This window comes from Nylanderia fulva, unplaced genomic scaffold, assembly GCF_048542155.1.
Source record: "Nylanderia fulva isolate GAGA-0341 unplaced genomic scaffold, ASM4854215v1 Scaffold9, whole genome shotgun sequence".
Lineage (NCBI taxonomy): Eukaryota > Metazoa > Arthropoda > Insecta > Hymenoptera > Formicidae > Nylanderia > Nylanderia fulva.
In genome coordinates this window covers 5364181-5385207 of record NW_028191026.1, presented here as the reverse complement: position 1 = coordinate 5385207, position 21027 = coordinate 5364181, and the positions used below count along the sequence as shown (strand labels likewise).

At 34.9% G+C, this 21027-nt stretch overlaps 4 protein-coding genes across 6 annotated transcripts in view; 2 read left to right on the top strand and 2 right to left on the bottom strand.

Moving 5' to 3' along the window:
• The first annotated feature begins 98 nt into the window (after positions 1 to 98).
• Positions 99 to 8916, top strand: LOC114929953 (zinc finger MYND domain-containing protein 11). The gene is made up of 7 exons (XM_029301676.2): positions 99 to 514; positions 3531 to 3941; positions 4028 to 4358; positions 4830 to 5143; positions 5374 to 5871; positions 5990 to 6172; positions 6248 to 8916. Exons 2-7 carry the CDS (start codon positions 3537 to 3539, stop codon positions 6368 to 6370), a joined length of 1854 nt encoding a protein of 617 aa, XP_029157509.1. The 5' UTR covers positions 99 to 514; positions 3531 to 3536; the 3' UTR covers positions 6371 to 8916.
• On the bottom strand, positions 893 to 3521 carry LOC146719684 (uncharacterized). The gene has a single exon (XM_085489675.1). It carries the CDS (start codon positions 3084 to 3086, stop codon positions 906 to 908), a length of 2181 nt encoding a protein of 726 aa, XP_085345801.1. The 5' UTR covers positions 3087 to 3521; the 3' UTR covers positions 893 to 905.
• LOC114929958 (protein LZIC) lies at positions 7679 to 9041 on the bottom strand. The gene is made up of 3 exons (XM_029301687.2): positions 8646 to 9041; positions 8440 to 8575; positions 7679 to 8360 (listed from the first exon to the last, which is right to left on the bottom strand). Exons 1-3 carry the CDS (start codon positions 8744 to 8746, stop codon positions 8016 to 8018), a joined length of 582 nt encoding a protein of 193 aa, XP_029157520.1. The 5' UTR covers positions 8747 to 9041; the 3' UTR covers positions 7679 to 8015.
• A 1141-nt stretch (positions 9042 to 10182) lies between these two features.
• The window catches only part of Eif4g (eukaryotic translation initiation factor 4 gamma), a 47177-nt gene continuing 36332 nt past the window's right edge, over positions 10183 to 21027 (top strand). For 2 of the 3 annotated variants that reach the window (XM_029301536.2, XM_085489678.1), the window contains exon 1: positions 10183 to 10661. In XM_029301536.2, the coding sequence (XP_029157369.2) occupies positions 10463 to 10661 (199 nt within the window). In that variant the 5' untranslated portion in view covers positions 10183 to 10462. Of the gene's footprint in view, positions 10662 to 14560; positions 15122 to 21027 lie in introns of those variants that run through there. The other variant, XM_085489680.1, reaches the window with a different exon arrangement.

Below are 21027 nucleotides of genomic sequence, written 5' to 3'. Positions count from 1 at the left end.
ATATTAATAACAAATCTCAATTATATTAGTTTTATTTGATCAGAAACAGCTTATATATATAACAAATAAGCTGCGTTGAATTTTTCAAAGTAGAAAAGCAGTTTAAAAAATTAAGAAATTTCGACGCGCCTTTACTTAAATTTAAAAAAAATCGAAATCGCAGGATAAATGTCGATATGCAATTACGTAAGTTGCGCGCGCATCGAGTCGCAGGTTGAGTTAGGTCGGCTCGGGTCTGTGACGTGCACACGCACAGTGTCTTCGCGTCTTTGACGTTAATTCGTCATTAACGTTACGTCGTTCATCGTCCGCGGAGTATCGGGGAGGAGCGGAGAGTCTCGCGAGAGAAATTTTTTTTGACTCGCGACACTCGACGCGGTTCTCCGCGAAGCAGACGTCTAGGTTGCGTTGAGCGAAGCCCCCTCTTGTTCGACGATCGTCGACTTATATATTCCCTGTACAACGAATGCGGAACTTTTACTAGTGATAAGCGATAAGCGTGCACGTACACACAGTAAGCAAACAGTATCTTGTTAAAAATTAATATATATTTATTTTGCGTAACGCGTGGGACACACACGTTTTTGTAAAAGCCAATAGCTGTTTATCGTTTGGCGATTATACGTAAAACACTGGTATTGGTGTCGCGGGTTTTTTTTTTTTTTTTTTTTTTTTTTAAATCCAATTAAAAACTGCGATTATCTAATTGCGAATGTTTAAGTATCTTGTGATAAGAGTTTCTCTCACACCCCCATCGATATCGAAAGCGACGTATCTGTGAAAGTTGATGAATATATACATGTTTATTGATGTATCCATATATCCATTGAATCAAGATTATTATTGTTTATTTGATTAATATTTGGATATATTGAACAAATAGGAGCTGTTTTGAGAGCATGCATTTATTTGACTGGATGTATCCTGTTGACTTTTGTTTTAGCATTGCTACAGATCTCTTGAATCTTTATTATATACATATTGAAGATGTTTCTTATGATACCGAAAGAATTTGCACATAGAAATGTTGCATCAATTAACCACTGAGGTGAACGGATGCATAAGAGTACTCTGAGTAAAGTTTCTAATAAAATTGGTGTCCAGAGAACTATGCATAGAATCAAAGATAATTGGATGGCATTAAATATTCTTACTGCACAATCTATTTCTAAGAGCAGACTCTCGTTCTTTATATCCCTGTCACTTCTGCGGTCCTCTTTTACCACCTCTATATCTGATCTGCCACTGATATTTTGTTCCCTTGCTTCCCATGCCGCAGTAAATCTCTTGGTTGCATCATGATAACGATTATCTTTGTCACCCAGAGAGGATAGATGTGGAGATTCATCGATGATGGTTGTATTATTGTCCTTTTTGGGGTTGTCGCGAAGCAGAGTGGAAGCAAGATCAATTTTGGTTCTTAATATCGCGCACATGTTCTTCCCTCGCATTTGCAGGATGCAGGACAACAGAATTGATAGGAAATAAATTGTAAAGAGTAAGACAAACAGGTACAATTGTAAGAACTTGGTTGAGAGTAGGCACTCGTTGATCATTTGTCGCGTACCATTTCGCATCTCTGTATTGATGTAGTTATTAAAATCATCGCTCTTACTGGAAAATAGTTTCCTGATCGAATTCGAATCTGGCTGCTTTGCGCGATCGTGTCGATTTATCATCGTGCGATTCTGATTTTTTATCGCAGCTTGAATACGTTTTATTATATTGTTGTATATTTGATTGTTGGAAATTGACAGTTTATTTGTCACAATATTGGCAACCTTCTGACTCTCTTCTGTACTTGCAGGATTCATCTGAACGTCATCCTTGTCCAGGTCGTGCACATCATTCTGGTCCCCGAATGTAGCTACATCTAATTCCTCCGATAAATTCTTCAACGTATCATGGAACAATGAGAATGTTTGAGGATCTTGATTGGAGTCTACACTATTATTCGTGCTTGAAGATGCGTCGAGGATACTCATATTCTGTCCCGTTAATGTATTACTTAGTCGTTCAGTGACGTTATTCATATTATTTTTTATGTAGTTTATTATATCGTTAGTTGCCACATAATCAGTCATACTTGGCGAATTCGCGAGGAAATTGTTTTTCGCATTTTCCGAGGAATTATTTGTATAATTTAACGCGTTCTTAACGATTTTCTGAACCTTAAGAACTACATCATCCACTTCCGCCCTGCTCGGTTTTATCTTACTCGATAACTCTTCGAGATACTCGCTTCCCATCGGCGTCGTGTATATAATAGAATCGCCAATCTTCGAATCATTTCCGACGTCGGAGAATATATAAAAGTCATTCATTGGAAAATTGCTGTCGAACGCGCATTCGATATCCTCTGTATATCGAACAGCATTCATGTCATCGTATTCAGCAAGGTATAAAATAGCCACCACGATGAACGACACGAGCCAGTGACTCGTGACGAAGACTTTAGCCGGTCTGTTTCCCTTCGACACGACTCGAAATTTGAAAATCTTCACGATCTCTCGCCAAAAGTCGCTCCCTTTCTTCAAGGTGTCGATATCGTCTTGAAAGCCTGCTTCTTCCGGTAGGTTTCCTTCTCGTCGTGCAACTTTAACATCCTTCGATTGAACATCATTCATCAATGACTCCATTATGTCGCTGCATCTTTTCTTCACACAAGTTACAGTGAGGTTGCACTGCAGAGTCAGGGTCATCAGGGATACGAATGCGTTTGTTAGTGTAGCAAGTAACATCCCGTACTGCATAAATACTCCCTTCATGTTGCACGTTAAAGTGACATCAGGATCGAGTTGTAAGAATGGAAACTGATAGTTTTTCTCCTTGAATGTCCACGTACGATTTGGTGTTTCGTTGAAGGTATCGTTCTGCCGGTTGTAGCTCAATCTTATCCCAGCTTCGATGTGATTCACCAGGAGCACAATAGCCATTAATATAGTGCTGAAGACGTCGGAGGTTGATAAAATGTGGAGAGGTGATTTATTGTTCTTGCTGCATCCTTTTCGCAGCAAAAACACGAGCGTAATGAAACTGGACAGCAACAATGAACATCCTGTTGCTGCCAGCAGGATAGAATGCATATTGCGTGATGATGAATTCTCTGTGATTAAAAATAAACTTTCTGTTCTCTCTCGCTCTCTCTGTCTATTCACTGAAAACGATGTTGTTTATATCGATTATTATTGAAACTCACTGCCGCATCTTAAGGTCGATAGAAATAGACTGAATGAAGATTGAACGTACATTTATTATAAGTATATGGGTACTTTATATATGTGGGTACCCAGTTTTAGTACACCTGATATAGCTTAGATTGAAGCGTACTGTACTGAGACAGGATGAGGGTACAGAGTACTTATCAATTTAACGGCGAGTGACGCTTCGGTGATTCATGTTGTTGGAACACGCATGAATTTTCGATATTTCTTATTTTATTTCAGTTTGACACACAAAATCGAATTAAAAAACATCACTATATTATATTAATAAATAATATAAATTATTTATTTCCTCTTTTCTCGTAGATCGACATGTCCGTACGTCGGAAAAGCGATTCGTCTATGACTCAACGGATCTGGGATACGATCAAAACCACAGTGCATCAAAGGAGTTTACCTAGCAATGACCGTATGGTGCGGCATTTGGCTCGAGTCTATGGCTTCACCGAACAGGAGGCTCAGGATGAGCTCAATAAGGCGGTCGAGGACGGTCTTGTTCTGTTGAAGAAAGTGCCTACGAAGAGCGGCGTCGAACAGGAGAGCTACAGATTGCCACCGGTGGCCACCGGGACAACGGAGAACGATAAACACGATTGGTACTGTTGCAAGTGTCAACGAGCTGGTGCGGTCGAGTGCTGCGAGCAGTGTCACAAGGTCTATCACTCGGAGTGTCACGCACCCAGCAATGCGAAATTAAAGATCTGTAGTTTTTGTGAGGTAAGAATTGTGCTCTTTTTTTTTTGTTCACGTTTCACTGAATACTGATAGTTACTGAAGGGTACAAATAAATTCTGTTGTTGTAGAAAATAAACAGCGACACATATTCCGACAAGAACGATCTCAATCACATTCTTAGTTTCACGTGTGGTCATTTGAAAGCCAAATTACCGCAGGAAATTACGAATCGTACCATCGTTTTCAACAATGGGCCGATTGTTACACCAGCTAATGGCTTTTCCGGACCAACCTGGGTAAGCGAGGGCGAGGACGCGTGGCGGCCGGGAATTCTAATAAAACATCATATGGATTTGGCAATAATGGACGCGAAAACGAGCAAAAATGAATACAAAAATCTTGCCGAATTCGAGGCTGATGCACACAACATTTTACATAACATCATAGTATATCACGGAGGTAAGAGACAAGCTTAATGTGCATTTTCTTCCCTTTCGAAAGCATCTCGTATATATAGAATGTCTGACATAAGATGTCACACCGAAAATATAAACCACAAGTAGATCTTGTTATTTCAAGATAATTTTTCCTCAGCAAAAATATTGAGGCATCGATTTTTGAGTTAAGCGACTGAAAATAAAGCAGGATTTTTCGCAAACTAAGCCTTGTGAAAATAAAATATTAAGTAAACCACATTCTCCAATTAATTTCAAGTAGAGTTTACTTTAATAAAATTTTAATTTAAGGTTTAGTTATAAAGATACATGATGGTAAAAATTGGGAACATGCAAAAAATGATGGCCTCCCTCGACATTTGTGCTGAGGAAAAATCATTTCCAAATAACGATCTACTTGTATATTTTCTGTGTGACACTTTTATGTGTAAGAGATCTTGTATATTTATCTCGTATCGTCTTGTCATTCTGGTAGCTCACAGCGTAATAGGAGATATGGGCCGCACAATGTATCAGGATTGTTGTTACGATCTTCAAGAAATTCGTCGTTGCGCGGATTGCTATCGCATATCGAACGAGAAGTCTGAAAAGATGTGGTTCTGCATTCCGTGCAATCCACCCCATCAATTGGTTTATGCAAAGCAAAAGGGATACCCGTATTGGCCCGCGAAAGTTATGCAAGTTAACAACAATGTGTACGACGTGCGTTTTTTCGGTGGTCATCACATGAGGGCTAACATTGAAAAGGTCTTTATTCGGCCAATCTCCACTACCTTACAAAGTTTGCAGGTAAATTTGCACGTCACCTTTATTTTGTATTTTGTATCTTTATTTTATTGTAAAAATGTCGGAACTCCTAGTTTAATATAAATTCTTAGAAGAAATCAGTTTTAAAATTGTTACAATTATTGTTGGAAGTAGGAAAAAATTAAGATATACACAATAATTTTTTTTTACTTGATCTCGTAATTAAAATAAAAATATTTATTCCTCTTTCTAATAAAAGCACTATTCCATAGGTAAAAAAATCAACAGCTTGGAACAGAGCTTTCGAGGAGCTAAAGCATCATCAGAATTTGTTAAAAAAGTTGGGAAAGAACAAGGAAGATTCGAATATTACGGATGGTCCCACGCCTGCAAAAGTGCAAAAGTTGGAATCGTCGAGTTCGAGGAGTACATCTCACAGTTCTAATTTGCCAAAGCAACTAATTAAGGACTTGAGAGTGAGAGTCGAACGTCTGAGTTCGGACGGCAATACCGATTCGCAAACTACAAACGATGGGTCGAATAATAAGGAAGATACTTCGGAAACTAACGCCGAGAACGAAGAAAGACAGGTGCCTTGTTTACCAGTAGCTGAAGATGAACCTGCTAGAGAGATAACGAGCACGTGTCCGCAAGGTTTGAAGAAAGAGGGCTCGCAAGAAGACATGGTCACATCTAGCTCTCAAGAACCGAGATCGAAATGCGTCCTCGTTCAAACGGAACAGATTCAAACGGATGGACTTCCGGCCAAGGTAAATCTTTAATGCCAAGTGTCTAAATCATACACGTTATTATTTTTTGACAACTATATAATATTATTTTAATAATATTAATATAAATAATATTTTTTTGACAACTATAAATTTTCAGATTAAGAGAGAACGTAGAACTTCGGAACAACCAACAACGACGGCGTTGGAAAAATTACGTCGCGATTTGGAAAGTGAAAAGTGTAGAGAACTGGAAAGATTACAAGCGGAACACGCGATTGAGTTGCGGCAGTTGACCGATAGGCACTTGCAACTTGTGTCTGACATCAAAAAGAAACAATGGGTAATTATTTTTTATTCTTCCGATCTTTCCTTTGAAATCTATTTTGTTGTATTAAATGCATATTACATTTTTTAGTGTTACAATTGTGAGGCTGAAGCGATATATCATTGTTGTTGGAATACCGCGTATTGCAGCACAGATTGCCAACAGGTTCATTGGCAACGTGAGCATAAAAGAGTATGCAGGCGTAAACGGTAAACGATTTACATGATGAATGTGCGATGAGTACAATATGAGAAAGCAAAAAGAAAAAACAGATAAACAAGAGAAACTCGTTTTATATATATATATATATATATATATATATATATATATGGAGGCATAAATACTTTTTATAGTGTATAAAAACGCGTTTATTCTCTCTCTTGTTGTCTATTTGAATGAATGTTTTCTTGAGACTATTATTGTATATAATATATGTATGAATACATATATGAATGTCTCCTAATACTACTGATTATTAGAGATGAAGATGAACAAAATATAATTTCGATTATTATTGTTTATTGAAACTTTTAATTACAAAGGAATGTAATTTTGAAAAATTTATAAATATATATTGTATATATATTTCATAAAGTTGTGAAAAAATTTATATAAGTGTATCTTTGATCAAAAGATGAATAAAAGTGCTTGCACTTGATATTAACTATATGTATACATACATATATAAAAGAATAGTCTATAAAAGCACATTAATATATTCTTGACACCCGTTTAATATGCCTTTGCAAACTTCCTCGGTAGGTGGAAGAAATGTTACATGTATACGCAAGTATATCTTGAAGAATATTTTTAATTGTATCAAGCGGCATAACAAAATAATCATAGTTTTATACAATAATATTTGTGTAAAAATGAAATTTATTGCTCTTTACTGGTCCAGTGTTCATCATTGAGAAAAAAAAGAAAGTTTCGAAAAGAAATGATACAATTGTAATATTGTATGTGCAAAAGTGAATCGCAACATATAAAAAGGTTTTAAATTACCTTATTTTTCTAGATGTACAAAAATTTGCGTTCCATATACAACAAAATGTGGTATTAAAAAATTTGTGAACTATATAAATGTATTCGCGTCAATATAAACAATATGTATATTTTTCATTTATTACTGATAATTTATCTTGATATTATCTGTTTATAATTCTCACTTTAATCCTTTTTGAATTAAAATATAATTTTTTTAGAACAAAATAATATAGAAAAGAGTCATAGAAACACTAATATATTTATTTTATAATTTATGTAACAGAACAAATTTTCTGAACATAGGAGACGCGTTTACATATATGTCACATCTAATATTATAAGCTACAAAATCTAATTTGTTATAAATGTTGCATTAAATCATCACAGTAAATACTTATAAGCAATATAAAATTCATATCTTTTTATAAAAACTGCATAAAAATTTATGAGAGTTGTGCACAACACACACACACACATATATATATATATATATATATATATATATATATATATATATATATAAAAAGTCATAAGTTTCTATATATTATTTATATCTGATAAGAAATTTTATGTGATAGTAGAAAGCCTTTTCTAAATAACAATTATAATGTTATTATTAAAGTAAAATTTATAAATAATTTGGAATATTTGATTCCATAAATATATATATATGTATTTTGCTTATATATTTTAATTCATGACACAAGCGATTACTTTGAATGTAAATATCAAGTAATAACAAATTAAATCAACTTGGAGCAAAGAAGAACATAATAAATATAAAGAATTAAAAACAGGACCATATTTTTAGAATTATAGCGACAAATAATATGGCCAATTGTAATAGCAGTTACATGACTCTGATTGTAGTTCAAGTATCTTGGGTAGCTTTGACTTCCTTGCCGACTACATCCAGAGCCATTTTACCTTGCTTCTCTGTTTCGGTAACTTGTACATATCTGGTGGAATCTACATTATTTAAAGATAATCGCTCCAACAACTGTAATTCAGATGGTTCCAACTTTTCTCCAAGTTGCCTCAAAGCGCTTAATATCTCTCCACGTTGGCGATCAGCGGCCTCTTTATTTAATTTGCCTAGTTTTACATCACGATCAATTTGGGAGAGACGTTCTTTGAGTCCGGTAGGCTCACGTCTACCAAACATTCTTATCACAGCTGGTGTTTGGAAGGCTGCGCTAATAGCTGCTTGAGTCGCCTGTTAAAAATAGAAATATACATGTTACAATATGTTGCCTTATAGTTGTATGCTTAGTTAAGATGCATATAATACGCACTAATTGCATGGCTCCAAGTTCATTAACTAACGTCATGTCTCCGGATATCATTCTTTGCAGACTCTCGTTGAACTCACGAAGTTGTTCCATTGTATCTTCTTTAGCTTCTTGATAATCCGTCTCATCCAGAGTAACTCTGTTGAAAAAAACGGTCATATATAAATCTTGTTAAGTACATATATTTCTTGAAAACATGTAAGACAAACCTGCAATCTTCCAAATCCTCCAACTGTTGTACAAGCCGATCCAATTGTTCCTCCAGATTCTTTCTGAGCCTATCGGTTTCTGCTTTCCCATGAGAACTCATTTTTTATGCGTAGATTTATGAGAACACGCAGAATGGAAAGAAACAAATGTAGACAGAAAAGGGATAAATGTGCAGGTTATGTAAAAGATGTAATAGATGTAATTTCGTGATAATATATTGCGCGAGATTAGGCTACTTCAAACGTAAAGAATATATTTTTTCTCACTTTACTTTAGCATATTTTTTCAACATTTTTTTAACACGATGCACAGAAATATCTGTTCATATAGCGACGTAGAAAATTTTTATAACGCAAGATAATATCTGATATATTGATTCTAACCTACAAGAGCATTAAAAGATGATATATATATATATATATATATATATATATATATGGAAAAAATTGTTTACTTATATTTTATATTACAATAATATTTTTAAGTTTTCGAAAATATTTGACGTAGAAAACAAATAATCCATAGACATATTAAACAATATATATTATTGTATATAAATATATAATATATTATATTATATATATATATATTATTATATTATTATATATATTATTATTAAATATATTATTTAATATATTCACGAAATAATCCAAACTGCGTTTGAAGTAGCTTCGAATAATTTACAACAAATATAAGCTCTAAAAAGATTTTCTGAAATTGAGCAAAAATTGGATTCAAAATTCAATTTTATTTCTATCGACATTATTTCAAAATATTATATATATATTAATAATGTAATATAAATTGTAAAAAGCGAGTATTGCAAAAATTGTAACATTCAGCGGCAAATTTTAAAAATCATCGCTAAAATTAATCAGCCAATGAAAACAAATCTCTTTCCGGTTTCGAACGCGACTCTACGTAGTTTGTCGAGCGCCGCCGATTGGCCGTCGAATCTAGTAACTTCTCGACGCGCCAATCGGAGCGCTCGGCACGCTCGGAGTCCGACCAATAGGATTCCAGAACGAATCCGTCTCGAACGTCGCCACGCTGCTCTCGATCGCAGTCACATTCCATTCGCGTTGGGCGCCGGATGCGTTCGTGGGATCGGCGCGGAGGCAAATATAAATCGCTGCAAATTATCCGGGAATTCCTCGAAGGAAGTGAGATTTGTTTTCCGGGTATCTCCGGACGAGGTAATCCTTACGAAGGTAGCGAGGAAAGAGCAAGCGAAGATACATCTGCATTTGTTACGTGCACGTGCGCTTTTATTTGCACGCTGGGAAAAAACATTTACGAGCGTGTCGCCCATATAGACGTATAGACATATTTTCGTAGCCAGCGACGGAGGAGACGGAGTCGCGCGCGCGCGGAGTTTGACAGTTCGTCGTTTGACAGTTCGGCCCCTTAATAAGGCGAGGAAACGTCAAGATCGGCCGGCGAAACGCGGAGAGGAGGCTCGCGAGGAAACATACGTCATACTTGAGGTAACAAGTCGCGCGCGCACGCGGGCCCACAACATCTCTCCTCCTCCTCCTTCTCCTCCTCCTTCGCCGATTCAGTTGTAGCAGATCGCACGATCCGAACGCGTGACGGCGTGATCGCGACTTCCTCGCTCGTAGATAGAAGATAAAAATTGACGGGGTCCATCCTCCTCGCGCATCGCTCCTCGAGGGAGAGAGAGAGAGAAGAGAGGACAATTTGGATTACCCGGCGAAACACGTGGGGGAAAAAAATAGAGCGTACCTATGAGTGCGAACCGCATAAGACGGCAGGCTTCTGAGGACAGTTCGCACAAGGGAGGCCCACGCCTGCGATGAGCATGCCGACGAAGGGGAGCAAGCACCACCACCTGTCAACCCACCATCAACATCATCCCCAGCAGCACCATCCCCAGCAACCACCGCCGTCCGCGCCCCAACATCAGCACCAGATCATTCTCAATCAGCCCGTCGTGCATTCCCCGCAGACCTACAGCGCTGTGGTCACCACGAACACCCGTTTCCTGAACACCGGTGAGTCGATTATTTTCCTAATTTTGAAAAAAAAAAAAAAAAAAAAAAAAAAAAAAAATTTTTTTTTTTTGCGCTGATTCATGTTCCACGAGGATTTTTTTATCGCCTCGTCAGGAGCATTCATGCGATTTGTCGGATACGAGAGAACGCATTAGGTGCCTACGAGTGTCCTTCCCCTCTCTCTCTCTCTCTTCCTCGTCCCCTCTTCTTCGGAGATCTCGCCCGTGCATTCCGCGGAAAAGTGTTATTTGAGGTTAGGACGACACCACGCGGCATGTGACTATGCATGCCGCGAGAAAACGGGAACGACGTCCTTCGCCTTTCGCGTTTTCCCATTTTTTTCTCCTTCTTCGTTTATCTCTTTTTACCCGACTAACCTATATTTGATTTTATTTTTTTTTTATTTTATTTTGAAATGTGAAAAGAGGGAAAAAAATGGAGAGAGAGGATTGAATTTGATGGATTTTCGTTTTTTCTGCATGGATGTATTATACGCATATGCATATGTGTAGTCTTGTATATATGTGAAAGCAAAACTATAATTCCCCGACGATATATATCGGCTACGCCAAGTTTATTCGCCAACTCTCGGTTGTTGCAAGTAGCACAATGCTCTTTTCCTGGCTTCCGTAATCTCGTTAAAGCGGTTATCGAGAGTAGCGTTTATCAATAAAGCTGAAACGTGTCTATCGATGACGAGGAGGCGCCGGAAATATCGCTTTTCTCCCTCGCATAAATTTATTTAGGCCGATAACAACATCCCAAATATGTCTCGTATTTAGAAAAGGAAAATCAAATAAGTACATACTTATATTTTTTTATATCTAAAAATGATAGAACACGTGGAAGCAATCAAAGGAAACTGTCGTGAAATATTATTAATATTGTTTTTTTTATGCATATACATTTTTTAATATCTAAAAGATGATAAAATATCTAGAAGGAAACTATTACGTAATATTGATATTGTTTTTCATTAACTTAAGATCTAGACTGATAACATCTCAAGCATTTCATAATTTAATTTCGCATCTAGAAAGAAAAATAAAATAAATATACAAATTTTTGTTTAATACCTAAAAAATGATCAAATATCTATATAGAAAGAAAAATCGGGAATAAACAATTGAATTTTTAAATATATCGACAAATAATTGAAGGGAACTATTACGAAATATTATGAATATTTTTTAATTAAATCGAGAGTTGGATCGCGCGAGACTAGAGATTCCGCTCGAATGTGCTTGCTTTCACTTTCGTCTCGGCTCTCTCTCTCTCTATCTCTCTCTTTCTAATATATGAATAGCTCGCCGCGCAATATGCTTTATCGAGGCGATCGGCCGCTTATCAGCTCTCGCACTCGGTTATATTCCTCGTATATCGGCGACGTATCGACGAGAGAGATTCGCGAGAGAGCTCTCTCTCTTCCCGGGCTCTTCTTTCCTCCTCGAGTCTCGAGTCCCGCGGATTTTTCGCCGCGCGAAATAAGCGGACCGGATAACAAGCGTGCGCGAAGGGGTTCGGGGGAAGGGGGAGGCCGAGGGCGGCCACGATTGGCCGGCACGACGTGCAACAAACTGTTGAATCGCGCCTATTAAAAGCGGAGGTGGGAGATCGGCAGAGGAGCTTCCTGCGTGCGCGACTCGCGACGTAGCTGTCAATCGTCGATAATCGAAGACCTCTTCGGAAAGCACAAACATGTCATATTACAGATTTTATTTTACTTTTAAAAGACATTTTTTAGGATATTTTTTTTATAATAAATTTAATTTTTTTTTTCGAATTTTTTATTAGAATTTACGTTGAAAATCGTGGCAATTGTTTTTTAGAATCATATATAGAGAAATTAATCATTAAAGAAATTTTTATAGTCAAAAGAATTTTATACAAATATACAGATTTTATTTTTCTTTTAAGACACTTTTTAAGATATATTTTTTATAATAAATTTATTTATTTATTTTTAGAATTTTCTGTTAGAATTTATCTCTTGAAAATCGTGGTAGTTGTTTTTGTTTAGAATCATATATATAAAGAAATTTTAATAGTCAGAATTTTATACAAATATGTTAATGCGTTAATTCACACGAGACGCGAATCTTATTTCCATTCCAAAATAATATACATATACATTATAATTCTGATAAACAGGAAATAAGCTCATTTTATCTCGAAACGCACCATTATTATACACAATATAGTATTAGCAGAATTTTATAAGAGTTTCTCTGATTAATATTTATCACCATAAAAAATATTTTTATTATGTACATAGTAAAATTAATCAAACATATTTAATATCTTATTGTGGTAAATGTTAATCAGAGAATCTCTTATAAAATTCTTTTCCATGATTTTCAGGGTAAATTCCAAGTTAAAATTTTTTCTGTGTATTTACTATATACATATATATAGGAAATATTTTATTATAAATTATATATATATATATATATATATATATATATATTCTTTTAAAAGACTTTTTATAATTTTATATTATATATATATAAAGTTATTATATAAAAATTTCTTTTAAATATATAATATGTGTATGAAAGTATATGATTTTATATATAAATTTTATAGATTTTTATATAAAAAAATATTTATATTTAAAAGAAATATTTATATATAATAATATGTATATATAATATATATATGTAAACAGTATCGGAGATAATTTTACGGAATAAGAATATACCGTTAAGAATTTCATCGAATAAGAATATACCGTTTTCATTTGAAAGCACATCCATGTATAGCAACATTCTTTTCTCTCTGTATAGAATTGCGAGAGAATGGAATGTGTGCAAAATCGTAGGAGGCGTTATTGTCATGCTAATCTTTTCTATTTATATCCTTTTCCTTTTCGATGAAAAAAAAAACGGTATTAAAGGGATGCAAAAAATATAATTTTGTGAATAACTTAAAGAACTTTGATATTCGTTCTTTTGTGAATAAAATCAGGATTCAGTCATAAATCTTCTGCTTTTATTTATAAACTCTTCTTCTGTTTTTCTTTGCATACACTATAAAAAATATATAATATATTACATAAAATATGTAAAATTAAAAATAAATAGTAAGTGTAAAATTACACGGTAAATAATGAAAATATTGCATTTTTATTATTTATTATTTGAATTAAATTTTAAATGTTACATTAATTAAATTAATTATTAAATGTTACATTTTCATTATTTATTTCACTATTAATTATTTATTCTTAATTTTACATATGTATAAAATTACATTTATTATTGATGTGATTTTACATATTTTTTGTATGTAGAGAAATTAGTCATCATTAAACTCTTCGTTGAGTCAATAAAGAAATTTTAATGGTCAACAAGAATTTTGTGCAAATATGTTAATGCATTAATTTTCACGCGAGACGATAAACTCTCATTTCTATTCCAAAATAATACATATTTACATTATAATTTCATTATAATTCCGATAAACAAGAAAACTATTAATAATCTCATTTTACTTATCCTGCATCGTCATTAAACACAAACGTGTGTTTAATTAAAATTCAATTTCCAAGACATTAAAATAACGTAAATAGCTTCTGGAGATTTCACAAGAGAACGCTTTCTCCCTCGAAATTTTTGCGAAACCCGTCTTCAGGTACCCAAATATTTTCGTGGGAACGAGAAAATATAAATAGACTTGGTCAAGGGCTGGAACATTTTTCCCGAGGAACCAAGTAATTTTTCCCTTCGGAAAAGGGCCGTGGGACAGAGAGAAAGAGAGAGAAGAAAAGGTCGGCTGTCGGAGAGAGACCGAGGATAAGACGTAAGAAGGCCGAAGACTGTCGAGCGTTGCCGAAGCCGCTTCGGCTTGGTACATGTGGCAATCGGTACACAGTCGTCCGTCATTGTCATTCCTCCTGCCGCGTGTCGTTATCGGGTCACATTATATATCGGTGCATCGACGAGAGCATCGCGGATCCAGAAGAGAACACTCTTGAATTTTTTTCTTTTTTTTCCCGCCTCTCCAAAATATATTAAGCAAGATTCGCGCGAGTGTCCGTGTCCGGTCTCTACTAACAAGTCCGAAAACGTCGTCGTTCGACGAGTTAGAGCGAGTAAGAGAGAGAGAGAGAGGAGGAGGTTATATAATTTCCTCGAAGCCTTCTCTTTTCGCGTCTCTCCGAGATATAACCGTGCGGTATCGTGCAAAGTCAACATCACGTGTGTGACGTAATTGTCTCCCGTTCGGAGGATTCGTGTGTCGTTTCGACACACCCGATATACATGCGAGACTACCGCGTGTGTCGTCACTGGGGGACGAGAGTCGCGATCCGCCGATAAACATGTGTTCGATTTGACGTTTCTCTCTCTCTCTCTCTCTCTCTCCCTCTTTCTCTCTGTCTTCGTTCGCGAAGAAGCCAGCCTGAAAGGTGCAACGAGACGAGGAGCGGCCGAAGCCGACGGAGATGGCCCCGTTGATGGGTGAGTTGTCATGGGAAAGTTTCGTCTGTTTCTTTTGACATTTGCGACTTTTGACAGTTCTACAATTTCCGTACTTGGCGCGCGAACGAGCCGGTCGTTTATATGTATATGTCCTGCTGTATTTTCCGTCCCCCGGGAAATATTTAACAACGTGGTTTTTCGCCGACCGAGGGAGGTTACGATTATTTTCCTAGTCGTCCCCGTGACTTCCGGGAGATGTCGCGCGACGTCTTTCGCTCGCGGCCGCCCACGTGATCCAACATCGTCGCCGAAACGTCTGATATTTTTTAGACGATCAATATATATCTGCGAGATTTATCAGCCTTGCACGCGATGCTAAACACGTGTCATTTTATTATTTAGTGAAAGAGAGAGAGAGAGAGAGATTGCACAGTTCCGCTTCCTTCGAATTTTTATTAATTTGGAATCGGTAAGAAAATTAAGCATTTAATTTTATTTGGATACTTAATATAAAAAGAATTGAAAGTAACAAAAAAATTAAATTTAAAATATTAAGAAAGACAAAAAAATTTTAATCATATACCCCTCTCCGGGAGAAATCCTATAATTTATATACAGTTGAAAAATTTGTGTTAAATTCAACAAATATCTCACATGTTTCAAACAGAGAGTCCACAGAAATTTTTGTGTTAATTTATTAACATAATACGAATATGTTAAATAGTGACACGAATATTGTGTTAATATTTTAACATAAAATAAATTTCAAGTAAACTTGAAATCAATTTTGTGTAAAATTAACACAGAATTTTAATGTAAAAATTAACTTAAAAAATGTCAATTTTTTTACATTTTATTATTCCCACTTGTATCAAAATAAAATCAACATTTTTTCTGTACATTTTACTAGAAATAAATTTTGTCACTAATAATACGGAATGTATTTATTGTATAAAATTAAAAATAGATGCACATTATATTATTTACACTTTTTTCAGTTTAATTTTAATAATTTAACATTTTAGTTCAATTAAAACACAACAGCAATATATTAAATATTTAACACAAAAATTTTAATATAGGGACCGTTTTTAATAAGAAAAAAAAACAAATTTTCCAACTGTTGTGTAGAGATTTTACATTCGTCGTTTGTTCTTTTAAGAATCTGTAAATCTCTAAAGAGAAGTGAGTATTCGAACGAATACTTGAGGAATTCTTTTTTTATACAATCTATCTCTTATCTTCCGATAAGGATAAAACCCGTCTCGTTTTGGGTTTTCGGGAATATCTCGTTCGTGATACGGTTTTGTTCGTTTCATAACGGAAGAGAAACGTTAAAACGGGGACCGAGAGATCTCTTCAAGGTCTCTCGTCGACAGTCACGTCTTGTTGCAAAGGGCGTCACGGATGAAATTGCATAACTCGCACTGAGCCAATCAAATCGAGCTAAGTCTCTAGTCGTAGTTTTACGGCTTGAGAGATCGGTTCTTTCGCATTTTAATATAACACGCTGTTTTTTTATTTTTTAAAAATTTTTTAAATAATTAATTAATTTTATTTTATTTATTTATTTTTTTAAATTAAAATATAAAGGGATCTCTCTCCCCCCCAAAAAATAATAATAAGTAAATAAAATAAGATAAATTAGTTAATTTATTTTATTTTATTTATTTATTTTTAAAAATAAATAAATAAAATTTTATTTTATTTATTTTTTAAAATAAATATAGAGCGTAAAGGGATCTCTCAGGACGATTTATATCGCACGATAGAATTTCGAGCCGAAACGAGGCGCTTTTCGATCGACTTCGTTATACGGTTTCCCGTTCATCGCAAATATTTATAGCATGTGTGTATTTTCGGCTAAAGTTTGATCGACGTGATATGACACGTTCCTTTCGCCGTAATAATCCACCGATTGAATATTTTTATATCGATATTCATATATATTTCCTTATATTCAGTTTTCTTCGTTTGTAGCTGCTTTTAGCGCTCTGCAAAAGAATTTTAAAAATAAGACAAAATGTTAAGATTATTGAAGAAAGAGCAATTTTTGTATAAATGCTTCTCTCATTACTAAAAAACCGAATATTTATAGCAATATTTTTCTCTTTCCCTTATATTCAGTTTTCTTTGTTTGTAGCTGCTTTCAGCGCTCTGCAAAAGAATTTTAAAAATAAGACAAAATGTTAAGATTGTTAAAGGAGCAATTTTTGTTTAAACGCTTTTCTCGTTGCCAAAAAAATGAATATTATAGCAATTTTTCTTTCCCTTGTATTCAGTTTTTTTTGTTTTGTAGCTGCTTTCAGCGCTCTGCAAAAGAATTAAAAAAATAAGATAAAATATTAAGATTAATAAAAAAACAAATATTACTTATAGCAATATTTTTCTCTTTCCCGAGGAAATACGATTGAATGAATGAATTGTTAATTAAGTATACGAGTATAAGCGGAGTTGATGTGAATGAATTAATTCCGAGATTTAATCCTGCGATAATATGCCAAACGTTCCATTGACTATTAATGATGAATCGGAAATCTCATTCAAATTAATGAAATATACTACATTACGTTGTGTTAATACAATAGAATAACTGGCCAGAAAGCATGGAGTTTATTTGCGGTCTGTTTGATTTATTATGAACGAATTTTAGGGAAAAATCGAAACCCCACTTGGAATTTTAAACCGTTCTTCTTAGGTATCTCGTTTTTCAAGGGTGCTATTGTCTTTTGCAGAGGACATGTGTTTATAATATAGTCCTTAGGTACCCTTTTGTTATTTTTCTGACCTGAACGAACTTTACAAAGCACGTACTCTTTTGTTGTAGCTCTCTCTATTTATGTAGTAATTTTAGAATTCTTATAACGGATATTGTAAATTTTATTGTGTCGTTCAAAAATGATTTTTACCAGTCGAATATATTCGAAAAAAATTATTTATTGATTAATTTGCAATGATTAATTTGAAAAAGTAATTATTTGAATTTATTCGAAAAAATATGTAAAATAATTTTTCTTTCGAAAATATTTTTCAATTCAAGAGCGTCTGAAAATTACATTGAAATATTTTTTAAAATCTTCCACATCTCGCGATTCTTGCTAGTCGAATATACTCGAGAAAAATTAATTGCAATGATTAATTTGAAAAAATAATTATTCCAATTTATTCGAAAAATTATGTAAAATAATTCTTTGCGTTTTCGAAAATATTTTTCAATTCAGGAGCGCCCGGGATATTTTTTAAAATTTCTCTTTACCATCTTGCCAGTCGAATTTACTCTAAAAAAAATTAATTTTGCAACAGTTAATTTGAAAAAATACATACAAAAATTCTGAAATAATTAGTTGAAATTTATTGGAAAAAAATATATAAAATAATTCCTTTCCTTTTCAAAAATATTTTTCAATTCAGGAGTGCCCGGGATATTTTTAAAATTTTTCTTCACCATCTCGCGATTCTTGTCAGTCGAATTTACTCAAAAAAAAAATTAATTTTGCAATAATTAGTTGGAATTTATTGGAAGAAATAGGTAAAAAAATCGACTTTAAATACTGGTCGAAGAATTCTGCCAACGACGAGGCGACGACGGGTGAAAGGGTGGTCAGGTTTGCGCGTGCAGATCCGAATCGAAGCCGAGGAACGGCAGACGGAGAACCGGCAGAAAATGTGCATTCCTGGCAAGGCCGCTCGCTCGGAGAAAGAGGCCAGCGAACATCCGGGGAGAAACTAACCGTACTTCACTTCGCCGCGATTCCTCCTCTCTCCCTCTTGGCTGACGATTATTTTACGGTTACGTTATGCGTTCGCGTTGTGCACAGATCATCGGATTATTTAGATTTTTAGATTATAGAGGACTCGTTTTCGTCGAACTTGAAAAAAAAGACAAGACCGAAGAAAGAATGTCTGTGCTTACTTTTTGCAATCTTCTCGAAACACGACTTTAAAAAAAATTTTTTTTTATTAGGGACATTTATTTGGAATTTTTTTGTCGACGCTTATTTCGAGCAGGTGTATATATTTATTTATTTTTAATTTTTTTTTTTTATTTGTTACGGGAATTACGGGTAACAAAATAGCTCGGAGAACAAAACTCCTTTCCAGACCGGTTAATCCGGGTGTGTCGCCGAGGGAATCAATGAAAACGTAGAATTTGAATAAAAAAATATCGTAGAGTTTTTTCGGAGTAGTCTCTCGCGCGAGCGAAAAGAATTGCTCGAGTCTCGGAAATTTCGAGGCATTTCGGAGTATTTGACGAATCTCTCGCGCGCACAAATTGAAATTCCATATCTATTCTAAATCCTCGATTTATTTCATACCTATCTGGCAACTGTTAGCGGTTTAACTCGCGTCTAGCATTGTGACATTTAGCACAGTGTGCGAACTGGCCATTCCTCTGAACCAGCTTCTAAACACAGTTCCTGGTAGAAAGCGCACTTTTACGCACGCGACTGGGACTATAACTTTTTTCTTTTTATTTCCACGTGTCTCTCTGAAATAATTAATGCCGACAGTATGCGTTTAATTAATCATCATTATCTCGCGAAATAGACAGAATTCTTCCGCGAAATGTCAAATCAATCGAGAATTAATTACTTCCTCGAGAATTCGGAAACATATTTCTTTTCGTCGATATTACTTGAAGATCCCGAACATCCGAGAAAGAGAGAGAATGAATGTATAAATTAAAAAGGACAATTTTATCTGAGCAGTTATATATAAAATGTCGAAAGTGCGAAATTTTCTTCTTCCAGGAGGAATAATTTCTCTCGAATCGACTTCTCTTGACTTGTGTATTTCGAAAAAATTCTATCTCACTATGAAATTGCGTACGTTTTTCTTTATTACGGTGATCGAAGAAGCGCTTTGGAAAGTATAGTTTCGTCCTTCCTTCAGACTTCCTCTAGAACAACTTTCTAAAATTGAAAATGACAAATGGGCGTGAAAAATGAAGAGGACCTTTTCCGGTCTTTTGTTCGAAACAAAGAAGGAAGCTTTTGTACAAATTTTTCGACCGGAAGGGACCAAAAAATTTTTAAATCCATTTATTTGTGTACGAAATAAATTTTGTTTTTGTGATTATAAAATAAGAGAGATAATTTTCGAAGCGCATCTTGCGAGTTTTATATTGAAATTAAATGATCAGATTTATGATTTATGATTAAATTTTAAATCACACGGAATATTTGCACACAGACGATCGCTGATTAAGAAAACGGGTGTTATCAGGTCGACGAATAGCTTCGCAACTTCCGCTTCGGCTTCGTTTCGCTGCGTGCATTATATTAATTGCTCGTGTGGATCTTAATTAGCGTTACATATTAATAGATTTCACTTTAAATAGAGAGAGAGAGAGAGAGACGTACAAAATTTTAAATGACATTTATCAAGTGCCATTATGCTATTAATAGAACATTTTGTTATAAATTTTTGGACCAATGTTGTCGCCTCTTTTTTATATATAGTATATTCTGCTTATACCTGAACATTTCCACGTGCAAAGTATGAACCAAGATGACTCCCTGTTCTTTACCGATCGAGTTCTTGGAGATTAGTTTCTCAGTTGGCGGCATGGCAGCGCGATATACCCATTTTCCACCTTGCACCATGCAAAATTTCATTCAAGATGATGCAAGGTACCTCGATCAATCGTCACACGATTCCTTCAGATTTAAATCGTACTCGTAATTCGAACCCTACAGTCTTCAACAAGATCTGAACCGGCTGCACTAGTTCAGAGTTCATCTTTGGGGCTCTTCTCAGCTGAACTGACTGCACTGGTTCAGAGTTTATTTTTAGGTTTGTTCTTTTCAGCTAAACTGGTTCAAAATTTATTTCTTTCCTTTTAATGTGGAGTAATAAAGATGAACTTTGAACTCGTGCGGCCAGTTCAAATGAAAAAAACAGACTTAAAATGAACTCTGAACTGGTGCAGCAAGTTCAACAGA

What these genes read in the sequence shown, in the direction of transcription:
- LOC146719684 (XM_085489675.1), bottom strand. Translation starts at nt 3,086, where the DNA reads ATGCATTCTATCCTGCTGGCAGCAACAGGATGTTCATTGTTGCTGTCC.
- LOC114929953 (XM_029301676.2), top strand. Translation starts at nt 3,537, where the DNA reads ATGTCCGTACGTCGGAAAAGCGATTCGTCTATGACTCAACGGATCTGG. An exon ending in AGATCTGTAGTTTTTGTGAG is followed by an intron (nt 3,942 to 4,027) that starts GTAAGAATTGTG and finishes CTGTTGTTGTAG; the next exon opens with AAAATAAACAGCGACACATA. An exon ending in CATCATAGTATATCACGGAG is followed by an intron (nt 4,359 to 4,829) that starts GTAAGAGACAAG and finishes TCATTCTGGTAG; the next exon opens with CTCACAGCGTAATAGGAGAT.
- LOC114929958 (XM_029301687.2), bottom strand. Translation starts at nt 8,746, where the DNA reads ATGAGTTCTCATGGGAAAGCAGAAACCGATAGGCTCAGAAAGAATCTG. An exon ending in GAGGATTTGGAAGATTGCAG is followed by an intron (nt 8,576 to 8,645) that starts GTTTGTCTTACA and finishes TTTTTTCAACAG; the next exon opens with AGTTACTCTGGATGAGACGG. An exon ending in AACTTGGAGCCATGCAATTA is followed by an intron (nt 8,361 to 8,439) that starts GTGCGTATTATA and finishes TATTTTTAACAG; the next exon opens with GCGACTCAAGCAGCTATTAG.